Source organism: Camarhynchus parvulus, chromosome 2 (assembly GCF_901933205.1).
Source record: "Camarhynchus parvulus chromosome 2, STF_HiC, whole genome shotgun sequence".
In the NCBI taxonomy this organism is placed as follows: domain Eukaryota; kingdom Metazoa; phylum Chordata; class Aves; order Passeriformes; family Thraupidae; genus Camarhynchus; species Camarhynchus parvulus.
The window spans coordinates 106209833-106236578 of record NC_044572.1 but is presented as its reverse complement, the minus strand read 5'-3'; the positions used below and the strand labels follow the sequence as shown (position 1 = coordinate 106236578).

General features: G+C 40.3%; 1 protein-coding gene across 1 annotated transcript in view; it reads right to left on the bottom strand.

The window, feature by feature from the left end:
• The window catches only part of TAF4B (TATA-box binding protein associated factor 4b), a 70437-nt gene that overhangs the window by 13991 nt on the left and 29700 nt on the right, over positions 1 to 26746 (bottom strand). The window contains exons 8-13 of the mRNA XM_030964328.1: positions 24942 to 25077; positions 24241 to 24346; positions 19099 to 19268; positions 16257 to 16387; positions 11294 to 11419; positions 10278 to 10334 (exon numbers count right to left, since the gene is read on the bottom strand). Coding sequence (XP_030820188.1) covers positions 10278 to 10334; positions 11294 to 11419; positions 16257 to 16387; positions 19099 to 19268; positions 24241 to 24346; positions 24942 to 25077 — 726 coding nt within the window. The remainder of the gene's footprint in view (positions 1 to 10277; positions 10335 to 11293; positions 11420 to 16256; positions 16388 to 19098; positions 19269 to 24240; positions 24347 to 24941; positions 25078 to 26746) is intronic.

Sequence of the window (26746 nt, the reverse complement as noted above, 5' to 3'; positions counted from 1 at the left end):
TTCAGCCAATAAGAAATGGGGGAAAGTGAAAATAAATTAAAAGAAAAATTTGAAACTTTGCAAACTGTGAAAGATTGAGGCAGGAGCAATAAAATGCTTAGAGTAAGTGTTAAATCTCAGCAATAAAATGCTGAGATTTTTGGCAGAGGCAGGCACTGACTTCCAGTCTCAGCTGCCCAGGCCTCCAACACCTGGAGCCACTCCTCCTTACAGGCAGCTATGGAGCATCCCTGCAGAAGTAAAACACTCCTTCCTGCCAGTAGTGTAGTTCTGTCATCACAATGGTCACAGGTACACCACAGTCTTCTTGCCATGAGAAGGGGCATTGCAACATGCCATGCACACAGCACCCCTCTGGAGAAAGATTAAACTCCTAAAGGCTCCAGTGAAAAAGAAAACCAGAAGGGGAAAGATGATTTGCTTTAATTTAGGAACCATTACACTCAAAAGTAAAACAACTTTTAAAACCATTAAACTTAAGACAAAGTAAAACAAACCAAAAGCCTTTATTAGTCCAACCGTGTGCTTCCATCCCTGGGAACCACTGGAAAACACATCCCCCTTTCCCTCTCAACCCTACAAAACACACACCAACCAGCTTTACTGCACTTAGACTTGTCAAAAACATGTGGCTGCTGAACACCTCTGGCTTGAAGCAGCATTGAAATAAGCCCGTCTCTCCTTTTTACAGCTGCTGTTGATGGGCAGCCATGGTCAAGTGTGACAACAAAAGGCAGAGCTATGAATTAAATACCAAGAGGGCTTTGGGTTGGCATCAGCATGGGGAGGAGGGGACTGGGCAAGTTGAGGCTCTCATGGTGGAGCATCAGGATGCTGCTCTGGTTGAGGACTGGGCAGTGCCTTGGCACCATCACCAATTACCCCATGGAATTCTAGCAGACCAAGCGTGCTGCTGGCACTGACACACTGCAGGAGGGAGCAATGCTGCTGGAGGGCAGTCCTGGCAGAGGTAACAAAGGAGAGGATGACATTTGGGAAACTGTATAAAAAAAGGTGTGCTTTCTAGAAACAGAACTGATGCATCTTTGACCAGGCAGTTTCCAAGACAATGCTGGAATCACATATCATTACCAACATCTGCTCTCTCCAATACATTTTCCACCTCCTAGCTAGTCAAAGGATTTTTCAAATCATAAAGAATCTCACCAGGGGTTTGGAGCAAAAAAAAAGAAAAAAAAAATCATAGTCTTGTTGCATTCTACACATCTCAGGGATTTTTCTGAGAACATAATTAAGACAAATGAATTTAAACACTCAATTTCTATAATGGACTCAACAGATCCCCGTTAAGTGATATGGGCAGGCATCCAAATTACCCTGCTGAAGCCAGCAAAATCATCTTTTCATCAAGTTTTGTTCCATTAAAAATTGCAGATTAAATGTCTAAACATTGTGTGAGCAGTTAAAAGCACAGGATAAGGAGAAGACAGGCAGATAATGTCAAGGGATACCCGAGGATACTGGCTGGCTAACTACTGCCAGATTTTCCTAAACAAGATTAGGAAAGAGCAAGAGGTGACTGTGTGGAGTCAAATCTTTCTTTAATGGTTAGTTTTGTAGCATGTAAGTTAGGGAAGAAAGATCACTGCATAAGGGGCAGTAAAAGCAGTAGATACACTTTATTAAAATATAACACAGAGAAGCTGCATGGTTTCCCTTCTAGAGGTCAGTTTTATTAACATTGGTGTCTTTGAGTACGATAGGATACAAAGAGAACGGTTACACTCAGGTGAAATCATACCATCATACTCATCTTGACAACAGAATGATCTTCCTTAAAGACCAAAGTGTGTGATGGCAATTCCAGAGGAGCAAGGGGGAGCTGCCCCCTATGTTGGACTCCCAAACTAGCAGGCTGCCCCTCAACCTGCCCTACTTCCTCTGCTGACAGATGCTGCTCTTCCATCACAACACAAGAACCCAACACATGCTCTATTCAAAATTCGTTCCCCAAGAAGGGCAATAAGAGGGGGTGGGTTCCAGGCAAGTGGCAAATGAATGTTCATGCTTCCTTCCCCCCTTTCCAATTTCACATATGCTAAGAATTGCAGTACAAAGAGTTCTAAAAACCTGTGTATAAAGATCAAATTGCTATGAAAACGTCTCAGAACTTGTAAAATAGTCTTTGTTGCTGCTGGCCTTTTTAATAATAAAAATAGGGTTTAAAGTCTGGTCTTGCAGCAAGCAGGAATCTCTAGGGTGACACAATAACCATTTTAGTTAATCTGACCTGCAGCAGAAATCAGGAAATAAGGTACGTTTTAAAGTCCTTCCTTATAGTGAAATGGCATTTGCAGCATGGCTGTAATCACACAGAATGAAAGATTTTAAAATTGACCTCTCTGTTCTTCACTCAATCCTCTGAGAAAAGTATTTTTTTTCCTGCTCACAGAAACTCTCTCACGTCTCATACACCACATTTCAGAAAATACACAAAATCTATTTTTACTGTTACACCAATGACATTTTTGAGGCATTTTTAATATTAAAAAATAAATTTCAAGTTGTATAAGAAGACAAGAAGTACTTCAGCTATGAGATGCTGAAACTTTTACTTAAAGCAATACTGCAGATTGGTTTTAAACCCTTTTGGTTACGAAGTACATGATAATGCCTTATCAGAGCCTCAATAATGCAAGTTATGCAAATCTTAAGGCTTTCCCTAAAGAGATAGAATCCCTTAAACACAACTGATGAAAAGTATACACTGCTACAAATAAAGTCAACTAATTCACAGCAGCTAATCCGTGATGTGTACAGCAGAGGGTGGATGTATTATTGAAGGTGGGGAAAAAAAGAGTGTTATCTAGCTGAATACAAGTTCACCTTGGAAAAAGAGTAGATTAAAGTCTTTGTGTCTGGTCACAAAGTCCCCAGGACAGGATTCAGATATTTGATATAAGCTTTCATAGAGGACAAAGTACATGAAACATTTGCTCTCTAGATCCTCAAAAAACGGTTTTACCATGGAAGGTTTTTCTACAGGTAGAGATGAGATCACCTGTGTTAGCCAGGGATCGCAGAGCAGTAACAGGACTGAGGCTAAAGAAAAGCCAGACAGGCAGCCCTTGTCCAGCAGATGACATGCCAGCATCGTGCTGGCATGAGAAATTCATACCACTGTCTGCTTCTGCAGGCACTTCAATATACAAAGCACTAGGAAACAAATCTGAGGAGCAGAGAAAAGAAATATCTCTTCATTTGAACACGAGGAACTTATGCCTGGGGAAAAAAAAAGCCAAAAAATTGTCTTGGCAATGCAATAACAAATAAATACAGCCCCATGGATGTAAATGAGCTCAGAAAAAAATGCTGGCAAGACAGATGTGGCTAAACACCACAATTTTGGACTTGGTTATAATTAATATAAGAGAAAAAAGTACATGTACAAGATACTGGGTTTAATATTAAGTAAAAAGTGGGGATGTCTCCACATATGACATTACAGGCAGATGGAGTATAGGACAGATTAAATAAATATTTAAACTAACAGAAGAACTGGCAGGAAAGGAAACCAGGGAAGGCTGAAGACAACTTAATGTAAGCCTAAGGGTTATGTGTGCTATCCAGCAATAAGTACATCAGGAGTAATAAAAGCACTAAAGTAGATGAACAAGAATTTTTATAAGACTTGCAGGGGGGTGAGTGGGGGAAAGAAAGGAATATAGGCATACAAAAGAGACAGAAGCTCCCAATCCTATCAGCTCCCTCAATAAAGAAACTAAACAATAAATTAACAAATAGTAAAAGTCAAAGAAACTGTGACCAAATTTCAATGTCTACCTTTTCTAGCTTGCATCTGTGAAAGAGAAACCTCAGGACCTCTCTGAGCCTTTTACCGCCCTTTACTGTGTGTTTTTAAAGAAATAAATACTGAGGTACCTTTTTAATAGGTCCACTTATCCCACTGAAATGACTTTTCTCTTTTTTGTATCCATTCTCTCTTTTTGACCAGCTTTTTCAAGCAAGGTTTCACTGGGTTTCATTATGTCCTCTGTTTAGTGCTTGAAAGTTGTCTACTGCTCTCAGTCACTTCTCTTTTCATTGTCTTTGGAAGAAAGAACTGCAAATTTTTTCACATTCCCTTTAAGCATTTTAAGGAACTTGAGAAGAAAATGAAAAATAAACCTTAAAATCTGCTTTCAATCCCAAGCCTCTCACACTGGTTGTCATAAAGCTCAATGAGCATTACTGCCTCCAGCCTCTACCTTTCCTATACAAAATTTTCTGCCCTACAGGTTGAACGCAGCTGAATAGCAGACTTCTCATATGGGGGACATTCTCTGAGGAAAACTGACACTTGGAGGCTGCATATTTAAACATTTACCATCCTCTCCTCTTGCCTATAATGCAATTTCTCTTCTTGCAATTGCTTCCTTTCAAACTGTTTTAATTAGCCATACAATTAGTTTCCACTGACTTTTCCCTCTGTTGTAATTTAGATTTAACAGCAGAAAGGCAGAATAGCATGCACTGGTTTGAAATGCAGCCCTGACTTATAATAGAGCTGTATTTAGTATTGTACATTTCTTTCAGGTTAATATCCCACATACCTGCTTCAGTGGCAGGACAAGCCCTGCCGTGGCTGTGTGCCCCAAGACCAAGTGCTTTGCCTGTCTAAAAGGTTGCAATTAAATGTTCTGGAGAACAACAGAACATTTTTCCAGGATACCCACAAAATAATCTACCCATAGGAGGAAGGAAAAAAAAAATTGGTATTTTGAGTTGATATTTCCTAATATATAATTAAAGCCACATGAGGAAAAAATCCAGGCACAGTGACTTCCTGACCCCTTCTTTTGTCCACTCTTGCTAAGAATTTCCAATGTGTTGGAGCGTGTATTTCCTTTTACCCGTTTTTTTTTGTTTGTTTGTTCGCTTAACCATTATTGATACACTTCTATGTTTTCTAGGACACTTCCCCTGTGCAGTCCCATCAGCTTGCCTTACTTGGAGGCCCAGGGAAGTTCTTGGGTGTCCAGCATCACCATCAAGCTCTCTATGTACTTTCAGACACTGCTTAGGCTAATTTTGCTGCAAGCACAAGAAACAGACTACAGCACCCCACACCAATGCAACACATTCCACAGGTTTTGCTTCAGATGCTATTGCTTAGGAGAAGACTGTTCTTTGACCATCAGCAGGCAGGTTTGTCCATCTCATCATGCATCCACCCAACTCTTCTTGGCAGACAACTCTCTGGATCTTCATTATCATTTTCTTTTTGTACTTTCAGCCCTCAAGTTTCTTCTATTAGCAAATTTCTAATCCAAGGCCATACTTACAACCAGTTTTATGTTCACTCTCTGTCTCTCAGACAAACTGAGAAAAGGCTATTTGCAAATCCAAGAACACACTTAATGGAGTTTTGTGGGGGGGCTGCTTTTCACTAAAGATAGTTGTTGCCATCTTTCAGGCAGATGGCTTTAGGGTATCAGAGGCAATTGTCTCAGCTGCTCTTTTTTTACATGGCTTCCAAACACCAATATGACTCTCACAAACAGGCATTTGGTTTGCTTTGTAGCTCGCCCAATAATCTAACACGTCATGAAATTTCTATTCCTGACTTTCTACAAGACTTGTAACACACCAAATCTCTGATGATTGCCCATTGTAATTTGTAAGGCTACACTGCAGCTAATGAAATTTATGTCTCTTTGATTATCATGGTTTGGTTTTCTTGTTTTTCAAAACATGCAGAAGCAGGTAAGAAACACTACAGAACAATAAAGATAATATAAATCAGGTTATTAGGCAGAAGCTCTTAGGCTGCCACTGAAGGCTCATAAAAAAAGCCAATTGATAACAATGAGGTCTTGTTTTGTTTGCAGCAACATGCACTCACTTTTTTGAGAGGTTATGGTTAACTTCTGCCCTGCCACAAGAGTGGTCTTAAATAATTTGAGTCATTGGGTCCAGAAGACTACGTAGAGAAGCAGCACAAGAGGAAAAAGAAAACAAACAGCTTGAAAGTGTGAGTTGGAGGTGGTAGGGCAAGTGGCAAAGAATCAAGTTACAGTAACTTGTTACCTGAGAGTGTGAGAGGAAATAAGGGAGTTAGAAGGTTATATGAAACAGGAAAAAAAGATGGTAACTGTTGAAAAGATACTACAGAACAACTAAAATTCAGCCATTACTATGTAAGACCAAGAACACACTGGAATCATGCTGGCTCTTTGTTTGGTGTTTATTATAGGGGTCGTTTTGTCCCTAAAAAACCCTAGGGTTTGCCATTTTCCTCCCAGTCAGTTGATACTAAAGGTATTGAATTTTCTCAGCATCTCATCTACTGCCATCTTGTATCTGTGTCAAAAAATTCACAAGTGCATCAAGCAGGCAGGAACAAGAAGTGGGAAGATCTGTGCAATCCCAAGAGAGCTGCTGAGAGAGCAAAGAAATGGGGCAGGCGGATCTGCTGTCCCTCAGGCGCTTGCTCCACACACTCCTCCCCTAGCTCAAGATGCAGCTGCTCCCCTTTATGCTGACAAGGAGACACAAGGTAAGAGCAGGGATAAAGGTGGCTACCATGGAAATAAGCAAAGATGCTCTCAGTAAAACACCTCTTCACCTGCTCAACACCAAGCAGGTATCTTGCCCAGATACATTCTGAAAGGTCTGCCCAGGCTCAGCCTTAAGCTTCCTGAAGCAGTACTACAAAAGCACTCACTTTTGAATAGGATGGACAGGAGTACAAAGAAACTGGGAAAAACTCCTTCACCAAAAGGGTTGTCAAGCGTTTGAACAGGCTGTCCTAGGAAGCAGTTGAGTCACCATCCTTGGAGTGGTCTAAAAAATATTTAGATGTGGCACTTAGGAACACGGTTTAGTGATGACCCAAGACTTGGCAGTGCTGGGTTAATAGTTGGGCTCAATGATCATACAGGTCTTTTCCAAACGAAACAATTCTAAGGGATCAGAGTTTTTAGTTAGAATTATAGTACACACTGTTTAATACTGACATTTTTGCAGGTCTTCTGTGATGAACTGTTCATATGGCTGGCTTGCACATTTGACAGTATCCTACACCTACTCAATTTAGGAAAGCTCATTTCAGGAAAGGGGAAGAAGGCACAGATAAACTATAAATACAGCAACAAGAATCACATTGACTGAACATTTTCTTTGTACCTGGAAGCATTGTGGAAAGCAGAACAGGAAATAGCAGAAACCACGTAAAAAAAGTCGGGGTTTAATAGTGCAAACATCACGTACAATGAGAGGGCTGCATCCCCTCAGCCTGAAGAGGCAGACAAAGCAGAATGAAAAACAGGGGTAATTTACCCAGACTGCAGGAATGCCACTGCACAAAGAGCTGGTCTGTGAGGAGAGCAAGGACAAAATTCTTGAGTGCACAAAGCAGCAGCTTGGGGCAAGCCTTGCAGCTGTCTCAGAAGGAATGTGCACTTTTCATAGGTAAAATCTGCTGAAACAGGTGAAAGAGGGAAATAAATACAGACTTAATTCATGGCAAGCTACATAGGCCAAGAATATAGGAAAGTAAATGACTTAGCATAGGGGAAGTTTGAGGCAATAGGTCATGCAAAAAGGGAGGAAAAGGTCACAGCAATTATGTATAGCCTTTTGGATAAAAGAATCCACTGCAGAATCTCTGGTTGTACTTCCAGCAATGTTAAGATGTTGCTTCCAGCTACTGGATGACAGCACATCCTGGATTTATAAGTATTCATTGTCAGGACGTAGACCCTGCATTTTGGGAAACTTTGCTTTAGAACATGCTACAGTGCCATTACTCCACACCCTCTTCCTTCTCCCAGGGGGTCACCATCAACATACAAAAGACAGCTTTGAGGAAGGCAGGTCTGTATTAATTCTTAAATAACTATAAGCAGACAATCAGATGAGGCTTTCCAGCAGACACTCGACTGGAGTGACCTGGAAAGGATCTGATTCCAGCTGACAGAGGCATCAAAGTTTCCAAGTTTGGTTCCTCAGGAGCAGACTATAACCACAACATGATAAGACAGACAGACAAGGGTAAGCCATTTCAAGCCTTCATCCCACTGTACACCATGCTTCTGTGTTACCAGTTTTAGTCTTAAGATATCTGTTGATTTTTATTTTGCTCTTATTCCAGTCCTATTCATGCTGGCATTTTTTTAATGCAAATGTATGCTAACCAGTTTTCTCCAAACTGTCAATAAAGTGCTATTTTTTTCCAGCTGTACGTGCTCTCATTTCCACTCTCCATCTTGAGATGGTCTCAGATGAAAAAGCACTACTGGCACAGAAGGTGGGTGTCCCCATTCTCCATGTGAAGCTTGGAGAAGCTTCTGGCTGCCTCATTCTCTGGAGAACAAAGCGGTAGGACAGAGTTCTTTAAGTGAGTATCAACACAAAGATCTGTGCTACCCCAAGAGGCACATCTGCCTCCTCTTCTTTTGGTGGAGCAGTTGGAGACTGTCATTCTGGGAGCAGCACAGCATGGAGAAACACACAGGACAAAGAGTGATGCAGGTTGTGTTAGTCTGGCACAAGATGAGATGCACTGAAGGAGGGGAACTCAAGACATATTAGAACACCAAGCACTAAACTTATATGCCTTCCCTGCTCTGTTGGCTCATTTTTTTGTAGAGTACCATGCCACTTTTTAAAAGAGATCTCATGAAAAATATCACTGAATCTAATCTAACCTTCTTCGTGCTCTAAATATGCAAACCACAGAATGCTTTTAATGATTTTACATATTATTGTTCAGAAAACAAGAGAATAGAAGCTGCATAAATGAATTACTTTGCAGTCTTTATTAAAAGAAAATACATCTAGAAACAATCAGATGATGCAGAGGTAAAGTCACCTACAAAACAAGACAGATTAGCATCACCCACTGATTGTTGATCCTGGTGGCACTAGAGGCAAATTGGGAAGGGCTTTAGGGCAACTTTGTACTCACAGATTGTAGCAATGAAGAAAGAGTTGTAAGCAGAAACAAAGAATTAAAAGACAGATAGTAAAGCAAGTTGCTTCTTTCTCATTTTACAAATTTCATCTACTGTGGTGCAAATCCAGAGCATTGATTCAAATACTATTTTACTGGATTTCCATTTGTTTTGCCTGGGCTCCTACATTAATCCAAACAATAAGGGCCTTTAAAGCATTCATAAATAACCTGCTGCTGCTGGCACCTAGGAGCCAAGTGCAGCAATGTTAAGCAACAACAAATTTCATAGTTCAAGAGGCACAGTTAAGGCAAAAGGTTGCTCAGAAAATCACTCTCATTTAGCACAAAGATCCTTAAAAATTGCATGAAATCAGTCAAGTAACTATAGAAACCAATTTCTTCAGCTCTGTATCACACGTCTCACACCTCAATTGTCTTTATTATCGTCTGCTGTCAGATCCTTAATCAGAAATGTGAACAGGCTTGATGATTTATTCAGCAGGGACAAGAATCTGTAGGTCAAGTGAAAAATTTCACACACACATACACACGCACACACATCTTCAACCTTAGGTACTTTCATTTCATTCTGTTCCCAGTAGCTCTGGGGGCAACTCCAGTGAGATCCAATATTAAGGCTCAATTAAAATAAGCTCCAATTAGTGGAGCTTTTTTCTCTCAGGCTAGAAAAGTCAGGAAATGGATATTGGGAAATGTAAAAAGTCAGCTACTGAGAGGAGGCTGCAGACATAAATGAACTTATTTGTTGATTTTTACAGTTGCTATGCAGAGGCCTCTGGGAGTAAAAGCTTAACCAGTCTAAGCTATAAACTAAAACCCCTGCAGCTAAACATGAACTGTGTGAAACAAGGGCTCCATTCCAGAACAGAAAACTGCTGGGCCCAGAAAATTAAAAGCCAGAGGCGTTTTCCATTTAAAACTAAATCCCAGTACCGCCTCCCAGCCAAAGAATTATAAGCAGTATCAGATTTACAAAACGAACAATTACCCTGGAAAAATGTAGCCTATTGTACAGTCCCAGATGCTAAATCTCAAAGTTTCTTTTTTTTTTTTTTCTAATCCCACATTATATTCCTACCAAGTGTACTGCTGCAGTTTACAAAGGACTGTTTTGAGACAGGACTAAAACTGCAAAAATAAAATGTTAAAAAAAGAGAGCTCATAATTCATTGACCTCATTTGAAGCACTGCCCTTGCCTGTGGCAGTTCCTGTCCTTCCCCAAGGCCTCTGCAAATGGTATGCAGCAGCAAAATAAACCCTGACCTAATTGCCGGGACAGGGCTGCCAACCTTCTCTCAACACACAAAGGCAAGCATGGTAACTGGAAACTCCTACCTCTTTCGCTTTCTGCTTTAACCGCAGTTGCTCTGGATCTTCTTTATTGGAACGGCTCTACCAAAGGAAGAAGAAAAAGATTGAATAGAAATTACTGGAGTCCAAACACCATCCTATCTGTTAAATATTTAATAAATGACAGTTTTCTCTGGTGATTGAAAGATTTAGCTCCAGGGCTGAATGCCTCAATCCAGACTGGCTTCCATCCCCCTCCACGCACATACGTGCACACCCCTCCTCATCTGGGCCGGCTGCCTCTGCTCTAGCCAGAGGCAAGATTAAGCTGAAAATGATGCTAACACTGTCAGTCAGGTCCAGTCTAGGCATGATGTTGTTCATGTCAGCAGCAGACACTTAAAAAGGACAGGAAGTATAGGAAAGAAAGGGAGTTCTATTCATGCAAGCACAACACTGTTCGTTCAACTCTAGATCAGGCTTCCACCTAAAAAGCTCCAGAATTCGGCTTGAAACAAAACCAAAAGAAAAGAATCAACAGAAGATGGTCAAGTCACAGCTGATGAAGCAACATCTACTGCTGTAGTTTTTTCCCCCTCCTCTTCCTGAGGGGAAGGAAGAGAGAATAAACTTATTCTGTACTAGCAACAGCTCCATCAGGAGTTCATGGATGCTGTGGCACCAGCTCCAAGGCCAGCCCTCTGAACTTGACTACAGAAAACAAATACACCGGCAAGGGTGGTGGATCTCACCAGGCTTCTGTTTCAGAGGCAAAAAGAGATACAGGAAGGACATTTATAGATTTTTACTTCATTTTGACCAGTACAAATAATCTCAAAAAAGTAGTTCACCCACCATACATTTCAAAGAACTCTTGTGGACTTTTGAAAAAATGTAAATAGGTTAAATCCTTTTCTGTATAGCCACAATTGTCCTAAATATTATAGATTTTCAGTGGCAGAATTAATGGTTACTATATTTAAAGCAGAAGTAGGAGAAACCAGAAGATGGTCACCAACCTAGAGGACAGGACTACTTCCTTGGAAACTTAATAGTCTTACCTTGGCTGCTCGAAGCAACATTTCACGTTCCTCTTCATCTTTTCTCTGCTTTTCTAGGTGATCGAGCTTCTCAAGAAATCTCAGTTGTGCTCTGGTGTCACTACATACGATGTACTTATCACTCCCCTGAAAAAAGAACTTTGTTACAGACAACCAGGAGCTCATAAACCTAATGGGAACAATCTGAGAAGAACAACACTATTTTTCAAAGCTGAAAAGTGTGGGCTGTTTTATAAAGACTTCAGGTGGTAGGTAGTTATTTACATGTCTCCTCTCCACTGAAGCAAGCTTCCAGGTGCCTGGGACTAGTAAGAGGTTACTGAACAAGTGATATTAAAAGCATCCAGTCTATACTGACTATAATAAGAGAAGTCTTCCCTAACCTTAGACTAAAGAAATTTTGTTTTAAACCACCAACTTATTATCCAGTAAACATGTCAGGAAAGAAAAAGGAATTGTAAAGCAGCAGGGCATAATATTTTTTCTACTTTGAAGAGAAAAAAATTAGTATTTGACATTATAAATTTCTAGTGCTTTGTATTCTACTTTCAGCCATTTAATGCAGAAGTTGAAACAAGCATCATCTGGTATTTCCAAAAAGATGATTTATTAATTGGAGGGGTGGTCTAGAACCAGTTATAATGAATCTTAGAGGTGAATAAGATGAAATATATTATATCTGGTTTATTATAGCTTTAAAAATAGGTATTTTTGCCTCAGTGAATCTTTCAAGTCCCAGGATAGCTTATGTTCAAAGGTAACCTAGGGAAGTCATCTGGTTCAGGCACTGTACAAAGCTGGGCCAGTGAATATGATGATTAGTTTTAGTCCAACAATCACTGGACACACAGGCATTGAAACAGGACTGAGGTCCTTTTGGTCTCAAGAATAGCAATCAGTAGTTTATTTTACATTCTATTTTTGCCCCCACTAGAAAGCCTGAATTGACATTTACTTTAGCTCAGAAAGGCAGAGAAAGGAAAGATCCAAAACACGGTGAACTGGCAATGAAAAGCTTGGTTTTACTACTCTGCTCCTCCAAAGACAGACTTCTTGAGCCATGCATTGGCCAGATGGCCATTAGGCAACACAAGACAAGGAGCCCATTCTAGATGAGGCATATCTGTGCCACCTGTTTGTACCACTTTTTAGTGCACATCCTACAGCTGTCTTCTTTCTCTGTTACTTTGTGAACTTGCTTTTTTTTTTTCCTGAGAAATTTATCCTGGTGCATTTATCAGCCAAAACCACCACGTACTTTCAGAGTCTCTTCATTCTATCTTACACCAGTCTCACATAGTAATGGAACAATTCTGACACACAACTATTCTAAAAGAAGCACAGGACATTTTACAGCTGTATTTTAGGCAAGGTTATATGTTAAGTATATGGACTATCCATGACTTCAGTTACTCAGTTTTTAGTTTTCAAGGATACTATACTCAGACTCTTCTTCTCACACCCAGCTGTGCACTATGAAAAGACAGAAGGAAAGTAAAAGTTTTCTTGTGGAGTACTGTTGTCTCTTGATCTGAATTTTCACAACTGCGTCATAGCATGAAATCAATCCCTTTTCTGGTATTATGTATGGTCCTTTTCAATGAGGCACCTCATTGTCACATATTACCAACTGTGGCTCAAAACACACCACAGACTTCAACCAGATACTTTGCCAAGCAGCGTCTGTGGCTTTGCAAAAAAGTCCAACAAACCTTTTCCTCTCCACTTCTGTGACTCCTCAAGTCTTTTTTAACCGCTCCTCACAAAGCATAAGTTATATCTGAGTCACTCTCAGTACATCAGTACAACTTGTTTTGAAGCAGCAGTTTATAATAATCCACCACCATGCCACAATCCTTTTAAAAGGACAAAGAAGAAAGCTGTAGTACCAGAAGATTATTTTTTCCAAAGTTTATAAGTGTTTCGCTTTGGAATAGCCAGATATTTACACATTTTAAGACAAATCCATGACCCTATACCAACCAGCAATGTAAGTCTCTCAAGCAGACACTCCCCAATGCACTACCATGGGCTTATATGGGACGAGAAATAGGTGCATATATTTCAGTAACACTATTTCAGCTCATCACCTGTTTTAAGATAGATTGTTTCAGGAATTTTTAGAAGAGGAACACCTGCAGTTATATTTTTTCCTAGTCAATGAAGTTCTCCGCGGTCATTTAGCAGGGAATTGCTGAGACAGAAAACATTACATTGTACCCCATTGTATCATGACTTGTAGCCAGGGCTGTTACGATGAAGCATTATCACCCACATCCCATGGCCCTACAGATAATGCAGTTCAGCATTGCGGCATTTCAGTGCTACTGCATGAGGAGAAAATGTTTTCATGGAGCATCATTTATAGCTCAGCACCACCATGCCTCTTGGAGCCATGAGCTCAGGACCTCCAACCACAGGAGCATGGCAGCTGTTTCATGCTGGGATGAATCCACATAAAAACCCTTTCCCTTTATGGTTTTCCAAAGGCTCTATGAGAGCACTGCAACAAGAGCTGCATCACAGAAAGCAGCTCCCAACCACCTGAAAGGCTATTCCTACTTCACATAAAGAGACCACCATCATAGTTTTATCACAGTTAAGTCAGTGACTTCCAATTTTAATTTCTTTTCTTAAATTTAACAAAAAAAGGACTAAAGTTGACAAGTCAACGTGATGGCATAGCATGAAGCTTTTACCCTGCCAATTCACTCTCTCTCTCTCTGCAGGGCTATCTATCAGATGAAAGCTGCTAGGCATGAACTGAGCAAACTGGGAAGAAGAGTTTCCGGACTACGATTCCATTAATTACTGGCCTTTTTACACCAACTCCCACCCTAATAACAGTTACTTTGGTTTCACCACAACTACTCCTATTGCTGTCATTTTGTAATGAAGACAGGCCAGTACAAAACCCCTTATGGAGCAACCATCCAACCCTCCTGGAAAGACTCTGGGAATTTATCTGGCATAGATGTAGCCCACATCATGCAGGGATACCAATCAAAAGCCATGAGGGAAAAGAGAACAGGGGGTAAGCACCAGGGCAGAGGGAATACAGGCCTGTATAAATACCTATATTAATACATAACGGGACTCCAGCACCCTGCAGTGCTCTCTTCTTGAACTTTAGATTCCTAAAAGCCTGTCAGCATCTCTCACAATAGCATTGCTCACAAAGGTAATCCTGTAGGACACTCCTCTGTCACGTAATACCATCTTCCTGACAAAAGAGGGTATCTGTGCCTCTAAGACTACTTTGCCCATTACTTTTGATTTTTTTTGTTTGTTTTTCTATTGAGAAAAGAGGAAAAGAAAGCCAGCTTATTGCAATCTTATAATCTCATCACTGCTTCTGGCAATTCAATCAGACAAAAACCTGTTTTTCTATTGTTTTAGTTCAATGAGAAAGAAACTAACCCTATCCAGCCTACTGTCCAAAACCATTTCCTTCTGTTCTTGGTGTCTGCAAGACACTATGTCCTACTGGTTACTCTGGACTTCAGCTTCCTCCTCACTTTTGCTCACAAGCTCAATAGTACCTCCCATTTTGGAGAAAACAGCATACAACAAGCGCAGATTTCTGAAGTCTTTTCATACAGAACTCTGTACTTGTTCTGTATTGATTTTCTTTTCTTTGACATCTTCTTCCAGGAAGGAACAGAGTACTCCTACTGCTTCAGAAAACACCATAAATACTCAGAAGCTTCCAAGTAGTTGCTCCTCTTAACTATTGCTGCTCCAGTGCTGAAAAGCCAACAAAAAGTGTTCAGTACAAAAATAATTCCTATTCCATCAGTTGGTTGCTCTTGTTAAATTTCATTAAGTATAAACTTCTTGTAAAAAAACTCAACCTGAACAAACAGAAAACTAAGAGTTGACAGAGACATTTGCTTCTCACTTTCTTTTTCTAAAACAGCTTCACATTGCAAGATGTAAGGATTAGTATCTGTAACAGTGGTCACAAGGGTTTTCAATTGAGGGAAGAGGTGAGAACATGGACTCCATGATCAGAAGGATTGATTTATTATTTTATGATATATATATATATACTACATTATAACTACACTACAAAGAAAAGAAAAGAAGGAAAGGTTTCTTGAAGCTGCTAAGCTAGGAAAGAAAAGTAAAGAATGATAACAAACGCCGCTGTCTCAGACTGTCTGAGAGAGCTCAGTTCTGGATTGGCCACTAATTATAAACATCTAAGCTGGGCCAATCCAGACAGACCTGTTGCTTTTCACAGCAGCAGATAACCTATTGTTTATGTCTAGTTCTGAAGACATAAATTCTCAGAAAGACAAATCTTAAAGAAAAGATTTTTTCACAAAGAGACATCTGCGACAAGTATCTTGCTATTGAATGACAAAAGAAAAAAAGAAAGAGTTAGTTTGGCCAGTAAATTATCACTTCCCATTTGCACCATACAAGCATCTTAAGGGATACTAGCTCACTGGGACACAACATACTTTATATTGAATGAAGCTAAAAAAAGACTTAAGATGACAAAAATCTGAAGATGAAAAGGGCCTCTGTCTTCATGGAGCACTTTTCAAAAGCAAAATAATCAATTCAGTTTGCCAAGGCTTTTTACTGAGCCAATACTGACTGCAATTCCATCAAGTAAATGCATAAGGAAAACACAAGTCCCTAAATCAACCCACCATCAAGAGCATTCAAAGTCAGATTTCTATTTACCATGTAAGAGACTTTGTTTCACAGCCACCACTGCTATGGAAGAGAAGAAAAATATGCATTCAGTTTTATGCTGGGTTTTAAGAGCACCTGCCCAACAAATCAAATGAAACAGTTATATGCTGGGCTAGACACAGCTAAAACCAGCCTTTGGTAGATACTGAGAAGGCAAATATTGCCTGTGATATGCCCACACTTGGAAGAGGTTTACCTTCAAGGCTGCAAAGCAGGAAAACTTTGAGCAAAACTTGCTAATGATTTCCTTTACCTTGTGGGTTGATACTCTGTGCCGAGCAATTACAGTTAGTTTTTCCAGGAGCCCTCGTAATCTTTCCTGTGTAGCGTGGGAGATCAAGTTCACAACATCAGAGTTAAGTTCCATAATGTCATGCCTTTTACCTGTGGAAGCAGAGAAAATCCATTACGTGTTTTAGTAGTAGCTGATAATTGAAATAATTAGCACAGCAGGTATTCTGTTCCCCCTGGAAGTCATACCCATTATGAATAAAGGTTTGGAGATTATGATTTTCCTGGTAAAGTCACAACTTCAAAGATCTTAGACATTACATTAATAAAACTTAGCCTGAAGCTTCAGAAAATATAGACATTGTTTCACTTAGCCTCCAGAACCACTCTCCTTGCAAGGTCATTTATAGGACAAAGTTAATAAGAACACAAATCAAGCTTCATGTTCAGGGAGGGGGAGAAGCGGTAGCTGTAGAAATTAGTGCCATATTCTGTTAATTCCAGTAATTAAAAAAATACAGAATTACATTTTGCCCTGCTTGACACCGTGCTTGTTAACAACTCATGACGTTTATTTGATGAGCAGGAATGGGTTTCGCAGCACACTCCAGGCACACGAGACCCTCCAAAGTGCCTTGGCCGACCGACAGGGGCAGCCAGACCCAACGGAGCCACAGCAGCCGCTGGGACAGTGCGCATTCCAGTCCAGCCGGGCTCATCCTGCCGCCACGTTCAACCTTTCCTCCCGGGCTGCTGCTGAATCTCTGCATCTCAGCAGCTGCGACCGAGGCTGGTGCCAGCTCCAGGCAAGGCTGTGCTGGCCCTGCACCCAGAGCTGGGCATCACCTCTGCGACCTTCCCGCGGCTCTGGCGGGCTGCCAAGGAGAAGCCTTCCCATGGCTGACACCATCCATCACTCAGCGCAGCTCCATCGAGACACCTGGGCGGCTGCGGCTTTTCCCTGGTGGGCACGGCAGGCAGCAGTTCCACACGCCTCATACGCTGTACCTGTCAGAAGCACTTTTCCTTGCCCTGCACTGCATTTACAGCAGCTGTAATACTTTATGATGCAATATACAGCACGCCTTCAAAACCCATTTCAGTATTTACTGCCAAGCGAAGTGTTAAGAATGGATAAACAGCGCACTGTAAAAAAACTAATCACCTATTTCATTTGCTTTTGCTACTGTAACTGAAAATGAATGACAATCTCACAAGGCAGGGAGAACCTAGAATGTTTTCCCAGATACAATCAAAGCACTCCCCTGTTTGATCAGTAAGCACTGGCCTGTAACTTAACTGAGTGCAAAGCTCATTTTGCTCAAGTACCTTTCAATACTGCAGCTTCTCACTAGACTATCCAATTACTGAAACACCAGCTCAAAGACAAAATAAAATCCCCCCAAACCTCAAGACCTCCCTACACACACATTTCTTAATCCAAAGACGGCTCAGTTCAAAAGCATACAACTTTCTGAATTGCTCTACTCCCTGGCAGCATTCCTTTCCTCACAAACAAGAACTTATCATAAATGACATGAATTATTGATATCGCTATTAGTATTATTATTATTAATTTGGAACAACTACCATTCTAGCCATGAAACAGCCAGGCTTCTATTTTCCATCTTTCAACACAATGTCTTTACACCCACAACCAGCAAATTATTCTAGAAATACTCTCTGTTTTTGCAGAGCTCTTTATTTTTCCTTATATCCATTTCCCACAAATGACTGATTCATCTTCTACTGAACTTTGAGAACATCTTCTGGGCACCAGGTCTGATGTGCACTTTCCCTTTGCCACTAGTAACACAGTATTTGCTATGCCCCATACAGCTCAAGATGACACATCTGGCTGACTGGGGCAGGAGCACCAAGGTCACAGGCAGCATTTGCAGGTTACATGCTTGTCACAGGCTGGCTGCTCACTCTGGACTAAGAACCAGTTGTGTGTGGAAACAGAAAGACTTGTGAACATGTGGTTAAGCCACTGTGACAGAATTGTGACTGTACATTCAGGCTTTCCTGGATGCTCAGCTGTAAAACTCAGTGTTCCAGTACAGCAAGTACTGGGCAGAGGGCACGAGCAAGGAGCTGAGCAACAAGCATGAAGTGTGCTGCTGACAAACAGCAAACTGGGACCAGCCAGTGTGCTGCTACACAACTGCATGCTCCTTGCTCTGACATAACAAAACATTACTAAGCAACACTTATTATTTTTGCTCAAATGAAATGATATCTACATTAGAAACTTCCTCTAACACAGGCATTCAACATACATTCCACAGTATTACTCATTATACAGACAAACAGCTTCAACACCTCTTTTATATAGAATTAACAAAAGTTTTTTCCATGAAGGGAGTCATAAACAAAGCTCTGCTCTGTGTGTATTGGAAGTTTGAAACTTCTTCCTAATGTTAGTCAATAGAGTATATTGGCAGAGGAATGCAAAAACTGCTAGGGAAGTCAGTGTAATGTATCAAATTAGAAGCTGCTGAGACAGAAAAGCACATTTAAGTGTTTTGATGCTAGCACCTTAATGGTTGTTAAGTGTTGCACCACAAGTGTTAAGTGTTGCATTAGGTTTAAGAATAAGAAAGTTGCTCACTTCTCACATGTTAAATGGCCTCAGTTTCTTTTTTCTGGTTGTGCTTCATACTGTTTCCATGTAAAGAAAACCTTAAAAGACAGTTGTTTCCTAGAAGGGGAAGTGAAAATTCAGTACTGTTTGGTAGAAACACATGAGATAGTAGATCATAATAGTTCCAGATTCTTCTTCAAAGATTGGAGGCTGGCTGATGAAAGAGGCAAGGAAACACTACATCCATACATATCTGCTGTGTGTGCTTTGTTCTCACCTATGTTCAAGATCTTACTCTGAAGAGCTTCCAGAGACAGAAATGGTTCATCTGCACAAGAGTGAATCACTGTGCCAATGAGCTCAGAGTTTGCTGCCAAAATGCAGGCATTCTCCTCACTGAGATTAACCCCAGCCATAGAAGTCACATCATTTAGGTCATCTTCATCTCTACAAAAGAGGAGACCAACATTTTATGCTTTGTTCAGAACAGACACAAAGAAAAAGTCTCAACTATCAACAAGCAGCCACATTCACATTTCCTATATACAACAGATGTTCAGCACGGGTGTGGACAGGGAGCTCCTAAAGCTCTCACACTTCTGCAAGGTGCCTCTGAAACATTAATTTGGTTAATGCCTCAGTTGCTAGGCATGCAAATCCTTTATATGAAACTGAAATTTTGAGCCAGCTTGGAAACCTAGGACTGAATTAGACCCAGATCAAAAGTTCCCACAACCCCTAACCCTGCACCACCACTCTCGCAGCCTGAAATTTGTTCTAAAACTAATTCACTAGGTAGAACCAAGTGTGGAATGAAGTTGAATGTTGACTCACTGGACTATAAACAAGCCCATTTTCTAACCAAGATGCATATCTTGCAAACTGAGGCTTAAAGCACAGGCTTATTAGCACAGACATGATCTTCAGTTTTCTTTAGAGAGTTCCCTTAAAACACAGGACACAAACACTCCTTGATTACTTACTAGAACCAATCCAGACCTTGCACTTTGATCAGTCCTATCATACTTGTATACATAGCAGGGAAGATGCTACTCTCTCTGAAGCACCATGCCAGAGCTCTAGCAGGTAACACCATTAGCTGGATTCTCATGTAGCAGCTTTGGATTATATGTTAATAATAAAAACTCAGTTAGGGTGAACATCACTCAGACTACCTTTAAGAGCCTGTATGCTTCAGCCTAATTTTTCTTAAGAGATCATTTAAGGTAAAATACTGAATGAATCTTACATGGGAAAAGTTTTTGCACTACTTTGGCAGTGAAACAATTCAAGTTTTTATCAAATGAGTTCATACCATCAAGAGAAAGCATTTTTACTTCACAATGTGACAAAGACCCTAATGATGGCTTCAGGGATTTAGGACCAATCCAAAACAGACACCCATAGTATCACGACAGATAAGTAAAATCACTCAATCTGAACATCTTTTTATTTGGAAAGCACAGAAAACAAAACCAACACACACACCCCCCTCTAAAAGAGTATTCTATGGCAAGGTTTGATAAAGTTCACCTTCAGAAAACACTGTGTGGCCTCAATAACTCTTGAACAAGGGTTAGCCAGGAATTTATCATTCTAAGGTGAAATGATATTTCTTGCAGGCTATCCTTTGACTGACTAGAGGCAGAAGCTAAAGTTATTAGAACATGAGTTAGGGTTGAGGTTAAGCAATACTCAAAAGACACAAGAAAAGGATATTTTTCTTAAAACTATAGATGCATTTTCTCCTTTGGGTTTCAGTATATTTCTATGGCACAATTCTTCTGCAAACTTCCAGTGAGACACCTGGACAGAAAAGGAGTCCAGCCTTGAGTCCAGCCACCTTCTACCCCTCCTTCCATTCGTATGCCCTCATTGCTAGCAGTTCCTTTGTGTGAATGTGTTTAGGGAAAAGGAGACCCAACAGATTCTCAAACCAGCTCCAGTTCTTTATGTCTAACTAGACACAATAGCTTTCCAACCAGGCTTGTTGCCCCAAATCCATCATGCTAAGAAAAGTGTTATATCCCAGGACTGTCAGAACAGTTAGATGTCCACAGCTACAATTTAAAGCTGAAGCCAACAGTGCCAGGACAGCTTCCCTCCTCCTACCCCTTCTCAACCAGCAGCTGAGCAGCTCCAAGTGCATACTCAGGCTCTATCAGCCTAACAGAGACCCTGAACTTCCAACAAGCGTGTCAATGAAGCTTCATGGGATGATAATTGAGTGCTAACTGATCTTCACAAGTACATTCCGGTTTCCTCTTCACAGTGACCACTACAGAGAAGTCTTTACTGATGGCAGAGACAAAAATCCCACTGAAGCACAGCAGCTGCCACATATGTGCTGACAAAATCAGCACAACCAGCACCAGGAACACACATCACAAGCTATCGGTGCTGGAACCTGACATTACTCCAGTGGAACTGTTTATGGAATCCCAGGAAGGATGCTTGCACCCCAGGTACAACTGCATAGCATGCAGTTTCAGGAAATCATTTTTGCTTTTAATCTGACCACATACTCAAAACACTCAAGCAAAGAACAGATAAACTTCTATAATGTACATCTATCCATTTTTCTACATAGAGAAGTTTCATTTCTTTATAACCTGCCTTTATCAGGTTACTATTTTCTTGATTATTTCCATGCACACAGTCTCTCTAGTGTGTACAAGCATACAAGAGTTTATATGCAAGCAGACATCTCTACCTGTACTGTTCTTCAGTACCCATTCTAACTTTTTCACTGTGAGACACAAGTTTGCATTAAGTCAAGTTTTGATGAAATATATGAAAACACTTGCACTTATTTTACTTAACCCAAAGAAATTACCTCTATATTCCTTAGAAAAGTGCTCACTAAAGATTAATGGAAGCCATGCTAAGTTCATACTTTGTACTACTCTTTTCTCGTTGTTCAAACAAACTTCAATCATTTTAAGCAAGGCATCATGTACTGTGAGTAAGCAGTAGAAATCATTCTACTAAGGTGATAAATTTAAAATAGAGTGTACAGAGTGAAGGTATTTCTGATGGATATTGCCTTGCTTTCACTTTCAGCAATCCCTCCATAAAGCCCCTTTTTTGCACCACTTCCTTTAATGCTCTTTACATTTGATCATGTCACACTCAGGAATGAGCAGGAAAAAGTCACCCAGCTGTTACAAGCCTCCAGTGATTTAAGTTTACTAGGACAAGGTGAAAAGCAGAACTCAAGAGTTCTGAGAGATAAACCACACAAAGTCAGGTTTGACATTTTTACTGGGTATTCACTGCAAAAGAAGCTCAAGCAATGCAGATGCACCTCACATCTATGAATTTGCCTGCTGCCTGAAAAGTGAGTCTGGAGCACCCTCTGGTGTCTGACGACCGCACTTGTCTCCTGAATCCCCCTAATTTACTCCATTTTATCCAAGAGTCGAAGGGAAAACTAGAAAGACACACTGAACCCAAACCTCTGTGCCCCATCCCTGACAACTACCCAGGCCAGAACAATTGCAGCCAAGCCAGAAAGTTGCATGTGCTTTGGACAACAACTCTATTAAACAGAATAAATTCAGAACAAATATTTGAAGATTAAATACGTGATATTTTTTTTCCAGAGCGCTCTAGCATATACTTTACAGAAACGTGTAGATCTGTTTACAAAAATCTTGATTTTTTTCAAAACCAGACTATTTCTTGACATGCCATGGTGCAATGTCCATGCTTAGCTGAAACAATATCTAGAAGGTTAGAATGCTTTGTGTTTTGTTGGGTTTTTTTCTGTTTGTTTGCTTGGGGGGTAGGAAATCACCACTCTTTTTACTGCTTATCTTGGGCAACCTAAAGCAGCGTGTTAAAGAGCAGACAAGGTCAAACTGCAGCTAATTAAGTACAGCTCAGTGAGTAGAATGTCTTCAAATCCTAACCTAGCCTAGTCACACAATGGCAGAGGGAGTCAGGCTCAATGACACACTGCAGTGAGAGGGCACAGTAAGGGCACTCTCATTAGTGCCACATGTATAATCACATCAATTACAAGACACACTCTCTGCTTGTAACAAATTTCATCACAAAACGTGAAATCAGGCCATGGTGGCTCTCTCTGCCTCACACATGATCAGCAGTTGATTGATCATAGGTAAGGAAGTTTGATTATAGCAGTGATTAGAAGAAACACCAAGGGTGTATCCAAAGACAGATTCTTCAGAGATAATAGACTCTACAAAGAAAATTTAGGGTGAGTTAGAGATTTCCTATCTAAATTCTCATGGACTTATGCTACTTTGAAGATCACAATCCAAAAGCGAGAAGAGAAATCTCTATTGAATCACATTGTAAAAGCAGGACATTTTCCTACACTATGAATTTAACAATTCAGGGAACAACTAACAGGAATTCAAATTTCTCATGTAAGACAGCTAAAATATTACATTTGGAAGATCACAGAAATTTTTTTTTTTTTTGGGTATGAGTTTGTTCATTGTTGCTTTTTTTTATTACTATATTTATGAAGGGGTGTTTTTTTAAACACATTACATTCTAAAGCATATTTAATAAGACCTTGAGGCAGATGAACAGAGCTATTGCTTTAATAGGAGTTTTTCATCTTAGCTTTTGGCAACCAATGTTTTTAAGTGTTCACTGTATACCGCATGTTACTGTAAACAGCTGCAGCGTTCTGTCTATACCATTGTATTCAAAGCTGCAGCTTTCAACAGATAATAAGTCAACTGGTCAACAAGTTAGAGGTGTCACTATGTCTGCTTTTTTCCCTTGGAAGAGCAAAGTCAAACTTGCCCTGAAGTGGTATGACTAATAATGCTTATGGCAGTCTGTACCTCTATTCCAACATCACACTTCATAGCTGCAAAAATAATTTCTGCCTTTGAAAAGTTAATCAGTTGCCAGCACTAAAAGCTTTAAGCACTCTTGCAATCGAAAGGCCCAGAGAACGTGTTAGAAATCATGTAGTCAAAGACTTTCACCATACACACAGAAACAAGGAGCTAATTAAAGATTCTGAAATGCAGCACAGAACTTCAGACAGGTTACAAGCCAGTCCAAGTAACAGTCCAATGCTATCACACTATATGCAAAAACCAGAGGTTCTACCTGCTTTAATCCTGTTGAGAGACTTTACTACAAGGTAACTAGATTAATAATTGTACTCATAGGACGGAAAACATGTTAGTGAAAAGCTGACTCAAAACCCAACCTCACCAGGACAGTTTTCTTACACTAAGAATAATTAACATCTGCATAGAAGTTTTAAGGTTACCCATTGCCCATGAGTATTGTGACATGAAAAACATGTATCAGAAAAGAAGCTTCTGAAGTAAGTTGCTATTATTTGGGCTCCATTCCCACCTCTATACTTGGTTCTTCCTTTTGTTCCTTTTTATACTTAACTTCTGATATTGTTCATTTTTACCTGAAGGATGTTGCTCCATTCTCTTTTATTTTCACTTTTTGAACAGGAGATGCTTGAAGCGACAGAATTTTATTTCTTGGCAACGTAATTTGTTTCAGAATGGAACCTAAAACAAAACAAAGAACAAGCTGTAGTACAAAGAAAAATGTTAAAACCACTGTTTAGTTACTTCATTATTCTAGGTAAGCTTACTCAGTAACAACTAACTGGGTCCATCTGAAAACCAGACACTCTAGAATCTTACACTCTGCAAGTTCTGTATGGCCCAAAGCCTCACACACTCTCAGCAAACACCCTCCCTTCTCTGATGACCAGGGAAATGTTTCAGTGAAAACTCACTGGCTGAGACAAACTCTTATTGTGCATCAGCCTGAATCTGTTGAAGGAAAAAGCAAGGCCTCACAAACTAACTCTCAAAATCATCTGCTTAGAGGAAGTTCACTGCAGGGAGCTCAGTCACAGTATTTTAACAAGTACAAATATTTGATTGACGTGCTCTTAACAAGTGCCAGAAGTAGATGTGACATTGATTTTCTCATCAGAGCTCCAGACAGTAAAGATGTTCAACTGAATGCACAGAGCTGCTTGCTCCCAACAGACAGCCACCTTCCTGCACTCCTACAATCTACCAACAGCCTGCACTTATTTCTACACCTCAGCAGTCCTCCCCCTTCTACATGAAAGAGGTTCCTGCACTTTACCTGCAGGAAACTGGCTGGTTTGAACAAGTGTATTCAGTGGCATTTTCTTCTCAGCAGATGTCTGTAGGGTGAGCACTGAGGGCTGTGGGAGCGTGGATACTTGCTTGACAATGGCTCCTGATGGTTGCTGAACTACCTGGAAGTGGAATATCCAATATCAACAGTGAGAAGAGCTAAAAATACAGAGAAGTAAACAGCATCAGTGTTTCCATTTAGCCAGAAGTGCCACTGGACAGGTATGCTTGTCTAGTTTTCAGTTCAAAGCAAACAGCATGCTCAGAGAAGACCTTTTTTTTTTAAACTTCATGTCAAGAAATCTTAACAAGTGGTAATGAGCTTTAAGCTCATTCAGTGAGCTCTAACAGACACTTCACCTCCATTCTCTACTGATGACTCTATTTGACAAGTGTCACTAATTATCACACAAGCCATTATACTGAGAGGCTTTCCTCTATGTAAGTCTTGCTCAGCAGGCTAACCATTAAAAAGTGAGTCTGCCAGTAACTTCAAAAGGGTAGGTATCACAAACACCTAGTCAAAAAGGGAGAACACCAAAACAACTGAAGTCTTGCACGAAATATGATACCTGCTAAGGATTAAAGAGTACGTGCTATAAAATTACCAATGTGTTTTTGGAATTGCAACATCAATTGTTAATTGAGATGCTGAGTTTCAAAGTGTTGAGCTAAAATACACTAAACAGTTGCCAGGAACATGAAGTACTAAATAGCAACACCTATAGCAAGTAGAGCCTCTACACAAAGACATCAGTACACAGCTGAAGGGTAAAAAGGAAGGCAGTTCATAGTTTTATTTAAAGAGACACTTCAAAGAAACAAAACCAGACAGCAGGATGTCACCACAACACAGACCTACAGGCACAGCCCATAAATACTAATCCTTCCTCTTCAGGGGCAGCTATTAAAATGCAAGAAAGTAATAAAATTGCAGCATCCCTAAAAATCTCACTTCTAAGCCTCCTAACTAGCAGAATGTGGGCTGGAGCTTTGATACATGCTTAAAGTTTTTGATTACAGGCAGTAGAAAGATGTTACTTCACCAAAGCATAAAATCAACATCTTCACACTGAATCCTATTTTTTCAGCAGCAGAAAACTAACAAAGTAAATGTCAGGGTCAAGAAGCCATTTTTCTCCTCTGCATCTTTCATTCTTACTTCAGAAAGTCTAGAGGGTGCTTGCACAAGTATAATTAAAGAACTGACATTTACAATACTTCAGAAATTAGGCTCTCTCCTGTCACTTAACTTCTATTAATAAATATCATCAACATAAGCATCATACATTCACAAAAAGATACTTTGTGTATCAAAGGGTCAAGATAACCTCTCAACCATCTCTGTATTGGTAGCACTTAGGCTTGGTGTAGCAGCAGTAATAGAATAACTGATCTGAAAGTGGTATCTGAAAACCTGACAGACAGTTAACATTAAGATCTAGAGGAAAGAACTACAGGAATACAGGGACAGACTGTGGACAGAGATAAGGCTCACACATACAGCACTCATGGAGCAAAACAGAAGCTAAGGTTTGCTTCTGTGTGTTTTTCCCAAAGCTCACTTTGATCTCTCAGAGAGATCCAGCTTCCAAAACTGCAAGTTGTGAATAACGTCAGCAGCATCTTTTGTGAGTTCAGGTAACTAATGAGGAGCTAACCAGCTTGGACACACTACTCACAGGCTCCACTAGCACTAACACACACCTAGAGATCCTCCTCACCACCAGGAAGAATGGTGCTTCAGCATGCAAAACACGGAATCGCACAGGAGAAAACACAACCATTCCA